The sequence below is a fragment of the Rutidosis leptorrhynchoides genome, chromosome 4 (assembly GCF_046630445.1).
Source record: "Rutidosis leptorrhynchoides isolate AG116_Rl617_1_P2 chromosome 4, CSIRO_AGI_Rlap_v1, whole genome shotgun sequence".
Lineage (NCBI taxonomy): Eukaryota > Viridiplantae > Streptophyta > Magnoliopsida > Asterales > Asteraceae > Rutidosis > Rutidosis leptorrhynchoides.
In genome coordinates, this window is record NC_092336.1 from 209,902,532 (window position 1) to 209,921,725 (window position 19,194).

The following is a 19,194-nucleotide window of genomic DNA, read 5'->3' on the forward strand; positions in this document are numbered from 1 at the left end:
TAATGATCAGTCCTTTATTCCATAAAGTTCAAACCTTTAACTATCTTCTTTAGTATTTAAGGAATATTAATGCTAGATACTGAAAAAAGACTTGATTATTATACTCATTTTATCAATGTCTTTTGATATCAGTTAAATTCTTTAAACTGTTGATCACAACACAAAAAGGTTCACTTTTAGCTGATTATATATCTAAAGCTGTTAATTTCAATGGGTAATTTATGGAATTCTATTACTCTTGATCTTGTGTGTGAAAATTGTGAAATTTGAAGAAATTGTAAGTTGGGTTAGGGTTTTAAGAATTGTGGTAAAAAGAATGGGATTAGATAGTTTCCTAAATCTTACAGTCGACCCACCGATAAAACGGCGAGCAGGGCTACGTAGAAAACAAGCTGGGAGAGGTTCATACAGGGGCAGTTAGAATTTTGAATTTTAAGAAAAGAATTGATTTTTAGATTTAATTTTGTTTTGGTGGTGTCTGACGTCATAATTCATTACTTTTGGAGTGAAATTAGAGTAGAAAGTGTGTAGAAAATTGTTGAAAGAAGATGGGAGTTAGTGCATTGCATCAAGCACTCAAGACTCTTTGTCTTAACACTGACTGGAATTATGCTGTTTTTTGGAAATTAGATCATCGAACTCGAATGTAAGATCATTTCGAAGCACTTTGCTTTTAATCTGTTTGTTAAATGTTAATTCTCTTGTTTATGTATCGCATATGTTTCATGTTTTGTGTATATCTAATGTGCAGATGCTATCTGTTTACTTGTTAATGGGTTAATTCATGTTATGTTTGTATTTCTAACCTATCAAAGTCAAACGGGTAAAAAAAGACTAGCTTATAGGAAATGGGTCAAATTGGTTCAAACTTGAAAGTCCCACAGTGTATTTGATGCATAAATTCGCCTAATCATTTTATTTAAAATTTTAGATTTGTTATTGAAATAATAATATAATATAATTGAACTAATCCTGTTTGAGACAGTAGTCTCATGTCATAAGTTATGGACAAAAAGTGTTGTGGGTCAACTCAGCATGACTCTGTACAAAAAATGATTCGTTTTGACCAGTTACACAACCTACTTGATTCATCCATTTTTTCTCCTCTACTTCGTATGATTTTTAGCGTTTATTGTGCATTTATCAACATTAACGTATCTTAGGTTTTTTACTGTTGCATGTGATATGTACATCTTGTAGGATGTTGACTTGTGAAGATGCTTATTATGACAAAAGTGACCCAACGGGCAATTTGCCGGATGAGCGGTTTGCACGAGACCTTCTTGGCCTAGCGGTTGCAAAAATGTCTTATCACCAATATTCACTGGGGGAAGGGTATGTCAAGACTTTAAAATGTAGCTATTTTATTTGGGTCAAAATGGGTCGGGTTGGAATGACCTGGAATGCTTTTGTCCGAAACTTTACTTCTTTATACATGGTTAGATTGTCATTATGATTGCAAAAGTTATACTTTTTTTCATAAACACGCTTCAGTTTTTTGAGTTATAAGGAAGTATAATCGGGGATTTTCAACCTGTTTGACCCGTTTCTTTTTAGCTATATTGTATTTGAAAAATCTGAATTTATTCTGTCATCGAAAGTATCCTAACATACCTTTGTTGGACAGAATCGTTGGTCAAGCTGCTGTTACGGGTAAACATATGTGGATTTCTGGGGATCAGCTTGTTAATGATCCCTGTTTGTTTTCTGAGGTACATGATATCTATAAAAGGAAACATGTTTTATTATACAACACCGTTTTTTTAGCGGTGGATACATCTTCTAATCTTCTAAGAATTTTATATTGCAACTTCGTGTATTTCAGGATTTCAATGGATTGAAAATTCAATTTGAAGCTGGGATTAAGGTATGGCATCTCTGTTCTTTATGAATGTTACTGTGGTATATTAATATGCTTGTCCAACTAGAAACTTGTAGAGTTTATGTATATTATGAGGCCTAAAATGTATATATGTGTAAATATTTTCTTAGTATATTTGTTTCTTAAATATATTTTCAGTATACTTGTACATACAAACATTGTCCCATTTTTTGAGTTATTATGTAGCCCGTTAACATCTAATATACTTTTATAAGTTGTCACGTATAATGTAGCGACCCGACAAAATCGTCATTGACGGCGCCGTCTACTTAGGTCCCGTTACGTGGTCATAAGTCTTTAAAACAACGTTTGACCAAAAGATATGTCACATTCATTTCAAATGTAAAGATTGTTCAAAGTTTACAAGAATAGTTCCACCACAAGTTACGATACAAAGTTTTAAGTACAAATGAAACTTATGCGACACAATTTAAAAGTAGCCAAAAGACGCTCCATGTATGCATATATACTCGACACCCAATGCAAGTATCAAAATAATGAGCGGAAGCATGTATCATGTATCGTTCAAGGACCTGAGAAAAACATAGAAATCTGTCAACGAAAACGTTGGTGAAATCATAGGTTTAAGTAAGTAAGTACAAGTGAACCACAAGATTTGCAACCATGAGATAATAGTAATACATTCCAAAAGTTTGTTTCACGAGCACCCAATTATCAATGCTTAACATTCCTTCCATAGAACCCCATCACAATAGTGTTAGAACATACACTGTTTCTCGAAAATACATTTCATTCGTAAACGGTAGCGAACCGTTTGAATGAGGGTTTGTCAAACCCATATGGCCATATAACATAAGTTCTCGCTTACACCCGGCAAGTGTAACTAATGATAATCGAATTGAGGATTTTTGTTCAAACTCGTATGTAGAATGTTTGTTTTCCTGTACTTGTGTTCACTTAGTAAAAAGAAACGTTTATGTTTTCTCATCCCAAATGTAAGTGCAAAAGAGTAAAAGTGGGACTATGATCTCACCTTGAGTGCACGTATGAAAAGTACTTCACAAAGTAACGTGTGTGAAGGATAGTGCTAGTCTTGACCTAAACAAATAGGTCGTATCAATAACGGTAAACACGATAGGTCAAAGATGTTCAATTAGTCCTATGGCTCGTTACGACTCGATTATGTAGCATGTGAAATCAAATTGTCAAGTTTCATGCAAGATACAAGTATATAAACAAGTTAGGAAGGTTGCATAATCATTTGGTTAAGTTTGACAAAAGGTCAAACTTTGGTCGGTCAAAGTCAACGAAAAAGTCAACACGTTCGGGTCGGGTCCCGAACTATTTTTTTCTGAGGTTTTTAATCATGTATGAGCATGTTGGCCAAGTTTCATGTTGATCGGGGGTGCGTAGCATAGCAAACATTATTCAAAAATCGACAAAATTGGACAGACCACTTTGGCGCGCCGCTCGGGTATATGGCGCGCCGCGCCATTACCTGTGCAGAGAATTCTGGCAGTTTTTAAGTTTTATGCACGAACCTAACTTCAACCAATCACCATTTATGACTTGCAAACAACCAAAGCATGTATCTTATATCATCGGAAAGGTATTTTGACAAGGAAAACAACTAAACACATTTCATCAATCAATCTACCTATTATAACAACCAAAACCGCATCTAATGCTCAACATTAATCGCATACAAGTTCATAAATACAATTCAATGATTCGGCCAACCAATTTACATGAATGATATGCCGTTTCGAAGGTGATCAAGCATACAATACAACTTAACACTTACAAATAACATTTCATGTCATTCAAAGCATCAAAAGTTCATTTCAAGTTCATCAAACCCTAACCCAAATCCACCAAAACCAATAATCAAGTTTATGAAGTTTTCTAAAACAACCTACACATCAAATTGAAGCTAGTGCTACTAGTAACACATTTAATACTTGCACTTTACCATAACAACAACATTTAAGCAACCAAATTACCAAATCAAACACACCAAAGTTCATATTCAAACTAGTTACTTCAAATAACGAAATCGAACATATAAATCATATATTCATGTTAGACTTGAACCATAGACACTAATTAACAACTTTATAAGTTAAAAACATCAAGAACACAAAATCTAGTGATTTTAGAAAGTTACCCAAACTTGATGAAATCGGTATGGAATCGAAGAGGAGGATGAGAGGATTCCGAATATGCAATTTGTTTAGATGGATGCTTGCTCGATTTGATTTGGATGATGAATCCTTGAAGTGGTGTTTGAGAGATTTAGTGAAAGTGTTAGAGAAAAAGGAAAAAGGAAAAGAATAAATGAATGGATGAGAGTGAAGGGTTGACTAGTTGACCTAGTCACCTCTTTGCTCTCTTGGCAACAATGGTCCTTCTAGTTCGGTTGCGGGTGCGTGAATTACCTAAACGAGATAATTTAAAACGCGTATTAACGAAAGATGTTATAAATATATAACGAACTTTAAAATAGTTAAACGGAAAGTAACCGGAAAAAGGCGGGATGTTACATATAAGCCCATGTACTTTTCAAGGTTGCAAATCTCGCTAACTGGGAAGTACTCGGTCGAGACTTTTTAGGGAGTTCGGCTACTCGGGGATGTTGACCAAGTTTCACTTTGGCCGATTATGACTGGGGTTTGACCGATCTTTCAAGTAGTCCAGAGTTTTGACTGATTTTTCGAGTTTTGACCGGTTTTTCGAGTTTTGACCGAGTTTGTCCAAGTGTGACCAAATTTGATTACTCCACTCGGAGCTCTCAAAAAACCGAGTACTCGCATTCCTTCCATATAACTTGCATTCCTATTTTTTGGATTGGCTAGACCATCTTAATTGCTTTGATTTAACTCGAAACAACAACGACGACAAAACCCAATACCACTTTAGTGGTGTATGGGGACGTGAGATGTAGACAATCCTTCCCTTATACAAGAATAAAAACAAGTCATTTCTTCACCCAGAGTGAAACACTCTAAAGTAGAGAAAATCTTCCCTCTCTCTATTCGACAAATAAAGAGATTGCTTCCGAGTGGACCTCCGGCCAATAAGTAGGAATTTTTTTAAAAAAAGAATAGTAAAATGAATAAAATAAAAAATAAAAAAATTGAGACGCCATGAAAATGGTAAATCAAATTTCCATGGGTTTTAAATCCTGCTTGGAATTCAATTTAGGCTCTAAACGGCTGTCAAGACGCCAATAAATCGACGCTTCCTATTGACTCAAAAATCAAAATTTTGATTTAACTCGAAAATATATATTAAATCTTGAATATATTCTTGTGAGTTATGACTCATGAAATATATTGACGTTGTTATGTCTTGCAGACGATTGCCTTTGTGAGCGTTGTTCCTCACGGAGTCGTACAGCTTGGTTCATTAAACAATGTAAGAAGATTTCTTTCTTTTGTAGAAATCATTAATCATTAATTAATACAATATGACTATAAAAACTATGTTGTTACAATAACTATTTATATTTATATTTGCAAATAAAAGATATGCTAAAGAAAACTATCATCTTTTTGAAAATATATTCGTCCATTAAATTGAGCAGATAGCCGAAGATTTGAAGATAGTGAACCACATTCGAGCAATGTTTCATGAGCTACAAAGTTGTTTAATAACGTGTGCACCTAGCAATACTAATTCATATAATGATACCATTACTTCCATAAATTATGGAATCAATGATTCATACAAAATACCAGATTGTATTCCAAATGCAGAATTACATATTCCCGTTTCTTCAAATATCCAAATGCTAGACGGAAATTACGAATCACAAAGTGAAATTGATACCATGAATACCATGAAAACATCTTTCGAGTTTCCTGCTGGATTCGAGTTATACGAAGCACTCGGGCCAGCGTTTTACAAGCAAAACGACAATTACAATTGGCAAAAAGTAGATCAGATGCCGGGAACAAGTAGTAGCAATCTTTTGACACCAAATTCGGGGACGGAACATCTTCTAGAAGCAGTTGTGGCTAACGTTAGCCAAAGTGATAGTGAATTTAGTAACTCGGTGAAGTTTATTGAGACTCAATTTAACGATATGCAAACTAGTAGTTCGGGTTTGGAGAGTTCGTTAGGGTTCTCTTCAGCGAGTCATAGTAGATGTAGTGAACCGTTAGAGAGGTCACAAGATCCGGTTAATGTCACCAAGAAACGGGCTAAACCCGTTGAAAGTAGTAGGCCCCGGCCCCGGGATCGACAACTTATTCAAGATCGTATTAAGGAACTTCGTGAGCTTGTGCCCAATGGATCGAAGGTAAGTTTCTTTGCTGGTTTTTATTGTCATTTACTTCTTGTTTTAGAACTATTTAAGTGTAATGAAATGAGTAATTATTGTACAGTGCAGCATTGATTCGTTACTTGAACGGACAATAAAACACATGCTCTTCATGCAAAGTGTAACCAAGCATGCTGATAAAATCGATAAATGCGCTGAATCAAAGGTATAGATTAACTGTTTATCTGATACTTGGTTGTGATTGGGTGACGGTTGTAAAAATTACTTTGGCAGCTTCTGAGGATTTGTGCCCTTTTCTTTTTTAGCTTTTATTTTATATACCCAATTGACCTGTCATAGATAAAACTGAACCAAACAATTTGTGACCAAGCTTAGTGTGACCTTTGATTAGCTCTGTATTTTGAATGAAACCTTTAGTTTTATTTAAAATACGGAAATATACATCACAACCAGTGTTGTAACGGAAGCCGTCTCGGCGGACCAGTCGGTTGGGTGACTAGCCCGTCTCATTTTACCCAAAACGTTGGTCAACGCTAAAAAGTCATGTCAAAGTCAGTCAAAGTTGGTCTGAGTCGGTCAAAGTCCCTATCGACTCGCTTCCGTCTCACAACTTTTCCAACCCTGATCACATCTACTTTGGTTATATTTTCTAAAAAATTCAAAAACCAGCAGAACATTGATAATCGTCAAACTCAATAAGTCTAAAGCCTGCTTTTTGAGTAGCCAATTTGCGTGGTTCAATATATTGACTATGTTAGCATTCAGCAGTTGCTTGGCAATAAAACTGGTGCACGAGGATCGTTAAGTCACGAGCAGGGTTCTAGTTGGGCAATGGAGGTTGGGAATAATATGAAAGTTTGTCCCGTAACAGTAGAGAACATCGGTACTAATGGACAAATGGTGGTGGAGGTATATCAATTGTTCATGGTAGTAATCTTGAACATATATAATTTCGTTATTCAAAAGCAACATTTAAAAATTTTGTTGCGTTGATGCAGATGATGTGTGAGGAAGGGGTCCATTTTCTTGAGATAGCAGATGCAATAAGGAGCTTGGGTCTCACCATTTTGAAGGGTGTAACAGAACCCGACGGTGACAAAAATTGGATGTGTTTTGTTGTTGAGGTATAGTTTTATAACTGCATTTTTGAACAATCATTTGAATATTGTTGTTAGAGGTGGAAGATTTGGGGTTAAGTAAACGGGTAGATAAACAAGATTTTTCTTGTTCAGGTTACCTTGGAGCACGAGTATTTTTACTCGGATATACGCGACCTAATTGGGTAATTTTGTGACGACCTAATTGGGTAGTTTCGTGACCGTGTTCGACCCTTTTCCTGACAACCACTAGATGTGCTCTTGTGAACCACAAGATGACATAGGTTTGTGAGTGGTCAAAATGAGTTGGTGTCAAATGCCCCATTTTTAGTAGGTTGATTTGAGTTGACCCGAAAACATTTTTTATTTTTTTTTATGGGATTGTAAACAATAAAAGAACAGTTTGATCAACTTTAAACCCGTTTGACGTGTTTCCTTTTTATCGAAGTACAATTTATTTCACCATTGAATTCCCAACCTGTTTGAGATTGATATAACCCCACATTCATTCATACGTTAAAGGATACAAAATGCCTTATTCGTTTACAAATTTCGTTCCATATGTTTGCAGGGACAAAATAACATAAACGTTCATAGGATGGATGTAATTTGGTTACTTGTTCAGATCTTACAATCAAAGGCTAATAAGGCTTAACACGCTTATATGATTATTCAATATTTGATCGACTTTATGGCCCCTTTTTGCTTATTGGTGATGAGTTGAGACGTTTTTTATATCTTCTATAGTCGTCACTCGTCAATATGTATCTTCAAGTGTATCTTTTATAGTCGTCAATATGTATTAAGGACTTGTGTAGACAGGTACCACAATTGTTTGTATAATGTACTACAAAATGAATTGTTTATATCTGTTATCCTTGAATAGTTGAAAATTGAAATGCAAATGAATTTTATTTTTTTCATCTTTTTTTTCGAAAAAACGAGAACTATATTAAAAGGGATTGGGGAACTTCATCAAAAAAAGGGCCCAACGAAATCAACAACACAAACTATCGAGCTCAACCAAAGCGAAACCTAAGGCTAAATGAGACAGCGAAAAGCAACTAGCCCTAAACCGATTGAACCAACCAAGAGGGTAATCAATCTAACGAGCAGCATTTAACGAAAAGCAACTAGACCTAACATGAATCCTTTATTATGTTCATATAATCCAAAACGTTTAATGACTACAAATACCACATAGTTTCAAAACAGAATTATCTAAGGGTTTCGTCTTGCACAAATCTTGCTTAGCCTTCAAGGTTAGACTATAGGTACGGTCTAGTGTATGTCTTGAAGGGTTTTGTCTTGAGCAAGACGATATGCGAGTATGTGTTTGTTTGGATCCAACATGTATTGCTGTCGCGATACAAGCATTTAGTCTAATTTTATTGCTGATGTGACGATATGACAATTAATCAAGTATATTAGTAACTTGATTGGATTTGCTTTTGAAGCAGGTACTTTATAAAGTCAATGTGGGTAGCAAGCAGTAACTCCAGATTAAGGTAATCGGTTAAGTAGATCTCAAATTTATTTAAATTTAACTAGTTTATGTCTCATCCTCCTTCTTAGGAAGAATTGAACGAACCAAGTTCACCTTTTTATGGAAGAAAAACCAAGAAACTTCCCACTTTTAATATCCAAGTTTAGAAACAAAGGAAGCAGCCTTGATTGAAAATATTCGTGATCAGTTCAATGATTTGGGACCTAAGGTAATTCGCATTCAAACTTCATTAATGAGTCTAGGATTTCTTGTTATCATTTTGCACTTGATGTTCCTGTTAGAAATTGTTAAAGGATGGTTATATTAAGCCACCATTTATAGGTTAGTACAATTTAACCTAGAAACCTTTGAAAATCTAACAACATCAAGCTCATAATCGAACTTGGGCCAAATAACATAAACCCTAGTCTACGCACTCCAAACGTCAAAATCACAAAAGTTATGTGACTCATCCTCACGCAAATTCTGATTACATGGAATAATTTCGATTATATTTATTTTTTTTAGTTTTTATGCCGGCTAGGTTTTATCGGTTACAATAACGACGGTAATGTTTAAACTATTTTTCATGAGAATAAAAAAAATACAATAGATTGATAAAAGTAATGGTTAAAGATTTTGTGATTGTAAGGTTAAGAAGACTGAAACAGGACAAACGTAAGAAAATGAGTTTGGAACATAACAGCTGCAATGGTAAGTGTTGGGAAGAATGATAGAAAGGAGGTGTAGAGTTGATGGCATACAGTCACTTTTTTATATCAACATCGGTCATTGGGGTTTTGACATAGTTGAGTTCCATTCGCCCGATCAGAGAGCATTTTTAGTTTACCTCTTTTTTACAACTTCGTTCACTTCCATTTTCATTTTGATATATTTTAAATGTCCAATGTCCAATTAAACAATCGGAACCAAACCACCGACTGATAACCGAAACCAGCTTTTTCGACAACCTTTATTCCCTTTTTCATTACAGCACTTTTTTACTTCGTTATATTTTAAATGAACAGTAAACAACCCTTATCTGATCAAAACGATCGATCATTGACCGACGAAATCACAAAGCACGAATTTGTTTTTCTCGTTTAACACATTGGACAGTATTTACTAAAACTTCAATTCTTGTTTTAAATACATAAAACATATTTTTTTCAATATAAATGAAATTATAGAGAAAATGAGAAATACTCGTAATATATTTATAAAAAACTTATATATAAAATACGAGTATTTTTTTTTTTTGAAAAGCAAGGTGATGTATATATTATTATTATTACCCCCTATATACTAATATGCATGGGAAAAATCGTAGTTTCAGTCTTATCCGAATGTCGTTTTGAGTTTGCGTTCACACTAAACCCGGCCCCTCAAAATCGACTTCATATACACAACGACCCCCTAACTTTTTACCCCCTAACTTTTTACTTTTTTAGAGGTAAAAACCGTAAATATATAATTTTAAAAAAAACAAAAGAAAATGATTCCACCCATATTTTTAACGGGCACTATCTTCTCGCTCGGTCCGAGTAAAAATTTTCCGTGACCACCGTCCAACTCGAAAAAATCAGACGGACACAACGGGACTAACTATGCGCGAAACGGGCATCGTTAAAAAAACACTAAATAACGGGCCCTATATTCTCGCTCGGTGCGAGCTAAATTTTTCCGAGACCACCGTTTAACTCGATATTATTTTACGAACACAACGCGACTAACTATACACGAAACGGACATCGTCAAAAAAACACTAAATATTTCGAGCTATATTTTATACATATACGTACACGTCCAACAAACAACCCAACCTACTAAATATATTAGTTACCAAACAACGTATATACAAATATGACCGCACGTTGAATACAACCTCAGCAACGGGCAGTCGTTCAAAGCAAACAACAATTAAGTTTGACACGTTACTTTAACCAATTAAATACATCCACTGTTATTGTTTTGTATACTGCGTATTATTGATACACATCAATTTGTGGATAGATTTTTTATGAAAATTAATTACGTAAATAAACTGTATTAACCAAATTAGTTGTAAATCTTTTCTATATTTATTTTGTAACTGTATCATTTGTTTTATTCTTTTTATGAACATATGATTTTTTATATACTTCTTGTGAATTGTACAAAAAATGATAGCAAGAAAACTAAAAAAAAAATGCAGTAAACAAATTCAGCTACTCAAATCTTTCAACAACATGATAAATTAAATACGAAATATTAAAAAGATAAGAAGAATGATCAGTTAGAGCTAATACATAATTTGGCCATCATTCTGGCAAATCAAACCAATAGGGAAACCTATTAATCATCACTTCATTCTCCAATTTTAATTTTAAAAAACAAAGAAGCTTAAGAATTGTTAAAACATGTGAAGAAAGAAAAAACAGAAAAAAAGATCAGATAGAGCTAATACATTGTTGCCATCATATTGACAGTCAAACCAATAGGGAAAACAATTTCCATCATCATTTCAATCTCTCTGTATATAAATATAAATATATAAATATAAATAAATTATATTAGAAAAATAAAGAAACAATTTGCTGTAGGAAGCGAATTGCGGCTGGTTATATGAATGACTGGAATTACTGTATGAAACCCTAAGATCTGTTTGTTTATATAGAAGACGGTGGGTACATTAATTTGGTAAAATTGCATAATTGGTGCCTAATTTTAAAATGAGAGCATAGTTGGTCCCTCAAGTATAATATAGTACCCCACAATAATCTATTTAATAATTATTTTCATTAAAAACTTCGAATAATGTAAAATTAATATATTAATAACTTTTTTACGTGCATAAATAAAATTTATATAATTGTTTGATAAAAGTTATATATTTAATGATTAAAGAAAAATAAAATATTACAAACGAACACGCTATATAATAAAAGATTCGATTCAATATTCATTCTTGAATAATAATAATTCTATTAAAAGGTAATCCAACACTATCTTACTTGTCATGTTTATAATTTTATGAACTATAAAAAGTACTCCTAATTTGTAAGAGCCTCATCATATTTGTAGTAATCAAGAAACTTATCATATTTCTAATTTTTAAGATTCGAAAAGTTCATGAATAGGATCGAAGGCGGTATCAGAGCTCCTATTAATTAGTTTTCACTTCTTTGGTTTCTTTGTTAATTGCTTGGCTTGTTTAGGTATGTTGGATTATTTTCTCTCGTTTTATGGCTTTATGCTTCATGTTTGTAGTTGTTCTTTAGTCGGGTTAGTTTGTGGGGTTGTTGGTTGTGTTAATTGTTTAGACGTTAACGTTGTAGCCTTATTCGTTTTAGTATATTTCCTTTGTGTTTTGGGTAGTTTTAGGTCGGATTGACGTGTTGTGTTTGGTCGTTTGTGATTTAGGTTGGTTCCGAGTAAGCAGCCTTTTGTTTGGTTGCTAGTTGGTGTGCAAATGTCAGTTCTTCCCCCTTTTGGATATCTCGTATTGCAAATGGATCAATGCAAACTTCTCCATTCACCATCCACGGTTGGGTAGAAGAAAATGTAAGTGATAATTTATATAATTAAGCATATCACTTTTGCATCGTACTTGCGAGTATCCTAACCATTTTAGTGCCGACAACAAATTTCCTTTCTCACAAGCATCTATTACATGAGGATAAAAAATAATAGAATTACAAATATCAAAATTGGTAAATTTAACAAATTATAAATAGATATGGTATTTCACATGATTGTATAAATAGGCAAGGTAAAAGAGGGATGTAAGACCAACATACCTCACGTCCATTCAATAATATCATGAAATTGAAATGTTCCTGACCATTTCAAGCATATTCTTTTTATCGAGCCTCATTACCTTGCATGTCAACCACAAATAAAAATAAGTGATTACACAAATTAACAACAATAAAACAATTTGAGATTAAACAACTAGACATTTTACCTCTCTGACATATTCAATAAGGAACCTTTCTCTGGGGTTATCCTTCATAAGTTGAAGTCAAAAGCCCATCTTTCTAGTTGGAACACGTTTAAATTTGAATATCCACATCTATGAAACTGAAACTGCAATCATATACATATAAGGTTAAAAATGCAATATGTAATATACAGTGGCGGATCTAGAAATACTAGTCACTGGTGTCACTAGTTACAAGTCTAAAAAAATTTTCTACGAAATGACTTTTATCCAATGGTGAATCCAGAATTTTGTTTGTACGGGGGCAAAATTTTTTACTAAAAGGTAATGTAAAACGATTAATCCTCTATGTAAAACACACAATAACTAACCCAATTTAGTTAATCTTCTGGAATTTATGACCATAACTCAACCAAATGATAAATGCTGTTTGAAAAGTTATGACCTACTCCGTATAACAAAAGAAATATTTCATTTGAGATGTGGAGTACGGAGAAGTATTTCATTTATTAATTTATTATTTGCTCCGTAGAACAAAAGAAACCAAAGAACTAACGGGCCCACTAACTTTCTCATACATGTAGGCTATACTCTCACTTTCCCAAATATATCATCTTCTCGTTATCCTTCGTAAACTCCATTGAACCCTAAAATAAAATTTCAATTTTTCTTCTAAAAATCCAAAAAATTGATCTTAAATATCCGATACTTCTGATTTTGTGATGCCCCGTGCCTCCCTACCAGTAACACACTAAGAAAAACAGCAAAATTCACTGGTAGCACAACTTAAAAATCCTATTTTTTAACTCTATATGGATTTATTTCACTGGTAGTACGTGCTACCGGTCCATTGTTAATAGATCCGCCCCTGGTAATATATATTACGAAACCATTAATAAATATGTAACCTGTTGATTGGAACAGGACTATCCACAGGGGCGCGTTCCTTCTACAAATTCTATGTTCATCGTCCTATTAAGACATAAATCAACACACCCCATGCGTTCGTCTAAAAGGGGTTTGCATTGCAAACCAAAATCTCATTAATGGATTGATTTTTACGAACACAATACAATAACAAGTTATCTTGTATGAGTTCCCATGAATCAGTAACATCATAAACATCATTCTTATGTCTCCCAACCTCCTCAACCTCGGATCTAACCAGTTGCATAGTGTTAGGCTGCTCAACTACTTTCTTTTGTCGTTTGGAGCTATCATCCTGAAGATACCCACGTCCATCCTTCTAAAGATACACACAAATTATGCTTATAATAGTATAAGTCTATCAGAATATTATTGTAAAGCTTTTAAAATACATTAAGAAAATTACTTACACTAGTCACGCTGGTCCACATGGGCACGTTGAGCCCTCTTAGCTTATAGAATGGCAATAAGTCGATCATTCTCATCGACCCGCCTTGAAAGGGCAGTCACCACTTCTCTATAATCATAAAAATGTGCATGGAACGTAGGTGGTGGTGGTGATATGTGTGGTGATGATCGGTGCAGTGGTGATGGTGGTTGTGGTGCTTGTGATTGTGACAGATTAGCAATAGTCAACTCCTCGTCACAAAATCTTGAAGAAGCACCCACTGGTCGCTCACATACTTTGGCGCAGTAGGCTCCAGTGAAAAGCTGGACACTCAAATTCTAATAAAAGAGACAATTTTATTAATATCACAAAATTTATTTACATCCTACACGGAAGCATTACATGGTTACAAAATAATTTACAAGGTGGCTGAAAATAAAACCATGATGTCTCCGGGTATCATCTGGTCCTACGGTTCCTCTTCACGATCCATGGACCATGCACGATGCGTGCTGTTTGGTGCATGGTGCGTGTTCGCGAGTAAAAGTGTCTGTTTCGGTCATTTTCTCGTAACCATGCATCACACACCAAGATCCACGCATCATGCGTGGTGCAGGGTTTGTGGATAGGGGGCATTTCTTGCATTTTCCATTTTTTGACGCATATTGTTAAACACTTTCGAAAATATGGACATTTTGACCAATTTCCCTTTTCCTTTTAAGTAGACCCTAACTAGATCCATGTGGCCAAACAATGACTCGTTCTAAAATGTGAACCGTTCGGCCCATATAACACATATGTTACCCATTGCCCTTAAAAAGGGAAATTGTTCAAAATACACTTTTTTAAGGCTTCAAACAAAATACACTTTTTTAAAAAAATTTGTCTTTTTACACCATTCAGTAGACGGAATTTCTGTCTACCACCTTTATCCGTCGTCTACTACCATTTTTACAAAGTAGTAGACAGTAACAACAAGGTAGTAGACAGTGAGAACAAAGCAGTAGATAGCCAATTACAAGGTAGTTGACCGTCTATTGCCTTGTTGTTATTGTCTACTACCTTGTTGTAGGTGTCGACACCAATAATACATATCAGTCGACACCTACAACAAGGTAGTAGACAGTAACAACAAGACAGTAGACGGTCAGCTACAATGTAAATGGCTGTCTACTGCTTTGTTCTCACTGTCTACTACCTTGTTGTTACTGTCTACTACTTTGTAAAAATGGTAGTAGACGACAGATAAAGGTGGTAGACAGAAATCCCGTCTACCGAATGGTGTAAAAAGGCAATTTTTTTTAAAAAAATGTATTTTGTTTGAAGCCTTAAAAAAATGTATTTTCATCAATTTCCCCCTAAAAAAAGATGACTTATAAAAATATTAATCGTATTAAGGAAAATGGGGTGTGTGAGAGAGAGTGTGAGGAGAGAGAGAGGTAACTTTGCAAGCTACAAGGCGGGTTTCTATTTCAAGCAAGATCGATTTTACAACGGAGGGATTAACAACACCGATTTTCCTAGACTAGTCAAGAATCAATGGATCTCGTTCATGTTCTTTAACTATCCCGATAGTTGGAATATGGAGGATCTATGGCGGGTTTTCAAACATCATGGTAATCTAAGAGACATGGTAAACAAACGCCTCAAGAATGGGCAGAGGTTTGCATTTGCTAGATTTGGAAACGTATTGAATGTCAGCAGACTCATTTCGTCCCTCGAAACAATCAGGTTTGGTGAAAGACCAATTAGGGTTTTCCTTGCTCAAGAGAAAAAAGGTAATGGGCAAGCACAACCGGATGGTGTTATGGGCAGAAATATCCCAGACGTCCCTAGAAGACTTAACCCTAGATCTTATCCATTCACGGATGGGAGAGGGTTTAATGAGGTTACATCAACTCCACCTAGGGATCTTAGATTCAAGTTGAACAATGGTAAGGAAGATTTAAGAACAAAACTCAAAGCAAATAAACTCACTGGAGATACGAATGGGGTGAAGGGAAAAACCAAAACTACTGGCCATGTTTTGGTTGAAGAGGTGGAAGATATTAGGGCTGTTGCGGTTAAGAATGATAGGTGTATCAGGGATGATGTCATGCAATGTTGTCTTGTGGTTCAATTAAAGAATACTGAGATCATCAACCAATTCGAATCCCTGTGTAAGGCAGAAGAGTTGAGGGAATTTTCGATCAAATACCTTGGTGGACTCGATCTTTTAGTGCAACTCAAAACAAGTGCCATGGTGGACAACATCTAGAAGACGAAGGAACATGCGATATTCAAATGGTGCAGTAAGATAGAGAGACTTAAGCTTAACTACTGGACATCAGGTGGCAGATATGTTTGGGTCGAAATCAAAGGGACCCCGGTTACAGCGTGGAATGAAGAAGTTTTCGGTGAAATTGCAGGAAAATGGGGTCGTGTTATTGAATTTGAAAACTGCTCTATTACATCACATAACCAAAATCTGATGGCAGGTCGAGTGTTAATTCATTGTAGGGATTTTAGTCATATATATGGGATGGCAAAACTCATTATTGATGATCTCCTCCCTATTTATGTTTCAGTGATTGAGGTACGTGAACCCGTTATCCAGCTAGACATTGAAGCTCCAGTTTCGGAATGGGTTGAAGATGGCAATAAGGATGATGATGATGACCCTCGTGAGGATGATGAATTTAAATCCAAAAACGACTCTTCAGACGACGAGTTCATCGAGGATACCTTTGATTCTTCAGACAACGATGAATCACCATTGATCAAGGTTAACCGGAAGGCAGAGGATTTCAACGACAATTTTTCTCCGGCAGATCGGGATCACTCTCCGATCAGATGCCCAGAAGATGAAGAATCGGGGTGCATTAATAACGAGGGTGGGACCCAAGGCAGAAGTAATGATGACAGAAGTAATGATGACAAGGTTAACCAAGGCAGAAGTAATGATGACAGAGATAAAAGTGGGGATATTGGAGGGAATCAAGGGGATACTATATTTTCCCCAACAAAAAGTGGATGGCTATGGTGGTGATGAGTTGTCCCCCAATAAATGCGGTCTTTCAGTTGAAGAGAACGATCCAGATTTTGTGGAGGAAACATGTTTCATTAATAAATGTGAATTGGACCATGGCATGAATAAAGACTTAAGCCCAATTAGGGTTGGCGGCCTAAACTTTGATGCTCCTTCGGCCCAGGCTTCTCCTATTGGTCCTGATGTACCTGTTGGGCCTTTTAATTCAGGCCAAAATCATCCTGACCACGAGCCTGATCTGAATGGTACAATGGATAAGCCTGCTACACTAAACAAATCTACCCAATTTTCGACTGGGCAGAGGGTTCCTGAAGCAGTTATCTCGAATCGCAGGTCAGAAGATGCAGAAAAAAACAGTAGCAGTCGATGTAAAGAAACTGGAGAGATTATTCGACCGACTAAAGATAATAACAGGACCAAACACAAAAACTCGAATATCAAGACAAAAGGAAAAAAGGATTGCTGTTTCTCTAGCCGTCGCAAGTGGAACACGTCTTCCAGATTACTGAACTTGAAGAGTGTTGCAAGAAGACAGCAGCAGGCGTCGGGTCCCCTCAGATCCACATGCTCGTCGTGTGCCAAGCAATCTGTGCCTAATGCATCTAGGAGATCCTCTTCTAATTCGAGGCAAGTGAATTCATCTAATAACTCCTATTTCTCTATTAGTAATAATGGTTTAAGAGATTTTGGTGATCAGCTAGGCCTTAAGTGGCTGGAAAAATCCACCCATTAGTAACTCTCTTGTCCATCTGTGTCGTGGTAGTTTTATGTTTATGAAGTTTCTCTCTTTAAACATTAGAGGTTTTAGGATCGGTAGGGAATCTAAAGTTAGTTGGTTGAAAAACATTTGTCGGTTGGAAAAACCCAATTTTGTGGCTATCCAAGAAACAAAATTACACAGTGTCAATTCAAATTGGATACGGGTGTTGTGGGGCAATGATGATTGTGGGTTTACTCAAAAGGAAATGGTTGGGAAATCGGGTGGGCAATTAATTATTTGGGATTCTAATTCTTTCGATGTTACTGAATCGTTTGTTTCCAATTTATTTATCGGTATTCGAGGAACATGGAAGAGCATGGGGGCCAAATTCAATATCATCAACATGTACGGCCCACACGATGATCTAAGCAAGCAACTTTTTTGGGATCAATTGCATAACAAAATCTCGGGTGACCCTAATGAACCTTGGCTAATTTGTGGTGATTTTAATGAGGTTAGATCCGAAGAAGAAAGACTCAACTCCCAATTTATTGAAAGTAGAGCGAAAAAATTCAAAGATTTCATCTACACCAACAAGCTTATCGATATCCCACTAGGCGGGAGGTTGTTCACACGCATTAGTGATGATGGCTTAAAATTTAGCAAGCTCGATCGTTTCCTTGTAAATGATAACTTTCATAATTTATGAAGTTGTCTCTCGGTTGCTGATCTTGATCGCGGTAAGTCGGACCACTGTCCGATTATTCTTAAAGATGACATCAAGAATTTTGGTCCAAAACCAATAAAAGTTTTTGATGATTGGCTTGATATGGAGGACGTTGATCAAGTGATAAAGGATGTGTGGTGTGAAGATGATAGGGGTGGATCTAGAAAAGATTGTTTCCTAAGAAATAAATTAAAAAGGACTAAAACCGCTCTTAGATCAAAAAGCTCTCAAAAGTTTGGTAATTTGGAAGGTGAAATCGACGTGTTGAAATCCATTGCTACGGCTATTGAGCATAAGGCCGAAAATGGCCTCATCAGTGAGGTGGAAAGGAATCTTTGGCTTGATATGAGGAAAGAGTGGTTTCAAAAGGAAAGGATCAAAGTTAATATGTTAAAACAAAAAGCACGTGTTCGTTGGATTCTTGAGGGTGATGAAAATTCAAAATATTTCCATTTGGTAATCAAAAGAGGGTATAACAAAAACAACATTAGGGGTTTGCTCATTAATGGTGTATGGTGTGAGGATCCACTAGCTATCAAAGAAGAGGCATATTTTCATTTTAGGAGTCGGTTTGAAGAATCACCCGGGTTTAGGCCGAGTCTTATGGATCTATCATACCCGACCTTATCCTCTGACGAGACAAATGAGCTTGAAATCCCTATTCTTGAATCGGAAGTTCTCGAAGCAATTCATGACTGTGGTAGCTCGAAAGCCCCCGGCCCTGATGGTTTTAATCTTAGATTTTTTAAGAAATCCTGGGATACCATCAAAGGGGATGTTCTTAATGCTAT

The 19,194-nt window shown here is 35.6% G+C and overlaps 1 protein-coding gene and 2 non-coding genes across 4 annotated transcripts; 1 reads left to right on the top strand and 2 right to left on the bottom strand.

The window, feature by feature from the left end:
- Nucleotides 1-443: 443 nt before the first annotated feature.
- LOC139843276 (transcription factor EMB1444-like) lies at nucleotides 444-8,013 on the top strand. Of its 2 annotated transcripts, none has more exons than XM_071833349.1 (10): nucleotides 444-646; nucleotides 1,201-1,335; nucleotides 1,628-1,712; nucleotides 1,826-1,867; nucleotides 5,201-5,260; nucleotides 5,430-6,146; nucleotides 6,232-6,333; nucleotides 6,894-7,037; nucleotides 7,127-7,252; nucleotides 7,797-8,013. In XM_071833349.1, exons 1-10 carry the CDS (start codon nucleotides 549-551, stop codon nucleotides 7,878-7,880), a joined length of 1,593 nt encoding a protein of 530 aa, XP_071689450.1. In that variant the 5' UTR covers nucleotides 444-548; the 3' UTR covers nucleotides 7,881-8,013. The 2 variants fall into 2 exon arrangements, with proteins under 2 accessions (XP_071689450.1, XP_071689451.1); XM_071833350.1 differs by having other exon boundaries at nucleotides 6,897-7,037.
- A 2,963-nt stretch (nucleotides 8,014-10,976) lies between these two features.
- On the bottom strand, nucleotides 10,977-11,063 carry LOC139846286 (small nucleolar RNA Z102/R77). Its single transcript, XR_011759012.1, has one exon. It is a non-coding gene; the product is annotated as a small nucleolar RNA Z102/R77 (small nucleolar RNA).
- Nucleotides 11,064-11,134: 71 nt separating this feature from the next.
- LOC139846287 (small nucleolar RNA Z102/R77) lies at nucleotides 11,135-11,220 on the bottom strand. The gene has a single exon (XR_011759013.1). It is a non-coding gene; the product is annotated as a small nucleolar RNA Z102/R77 (small nucleolar RNA).
- Nucleotides 11,221-19,194: the final 7,974 nt, after the last annotated feature.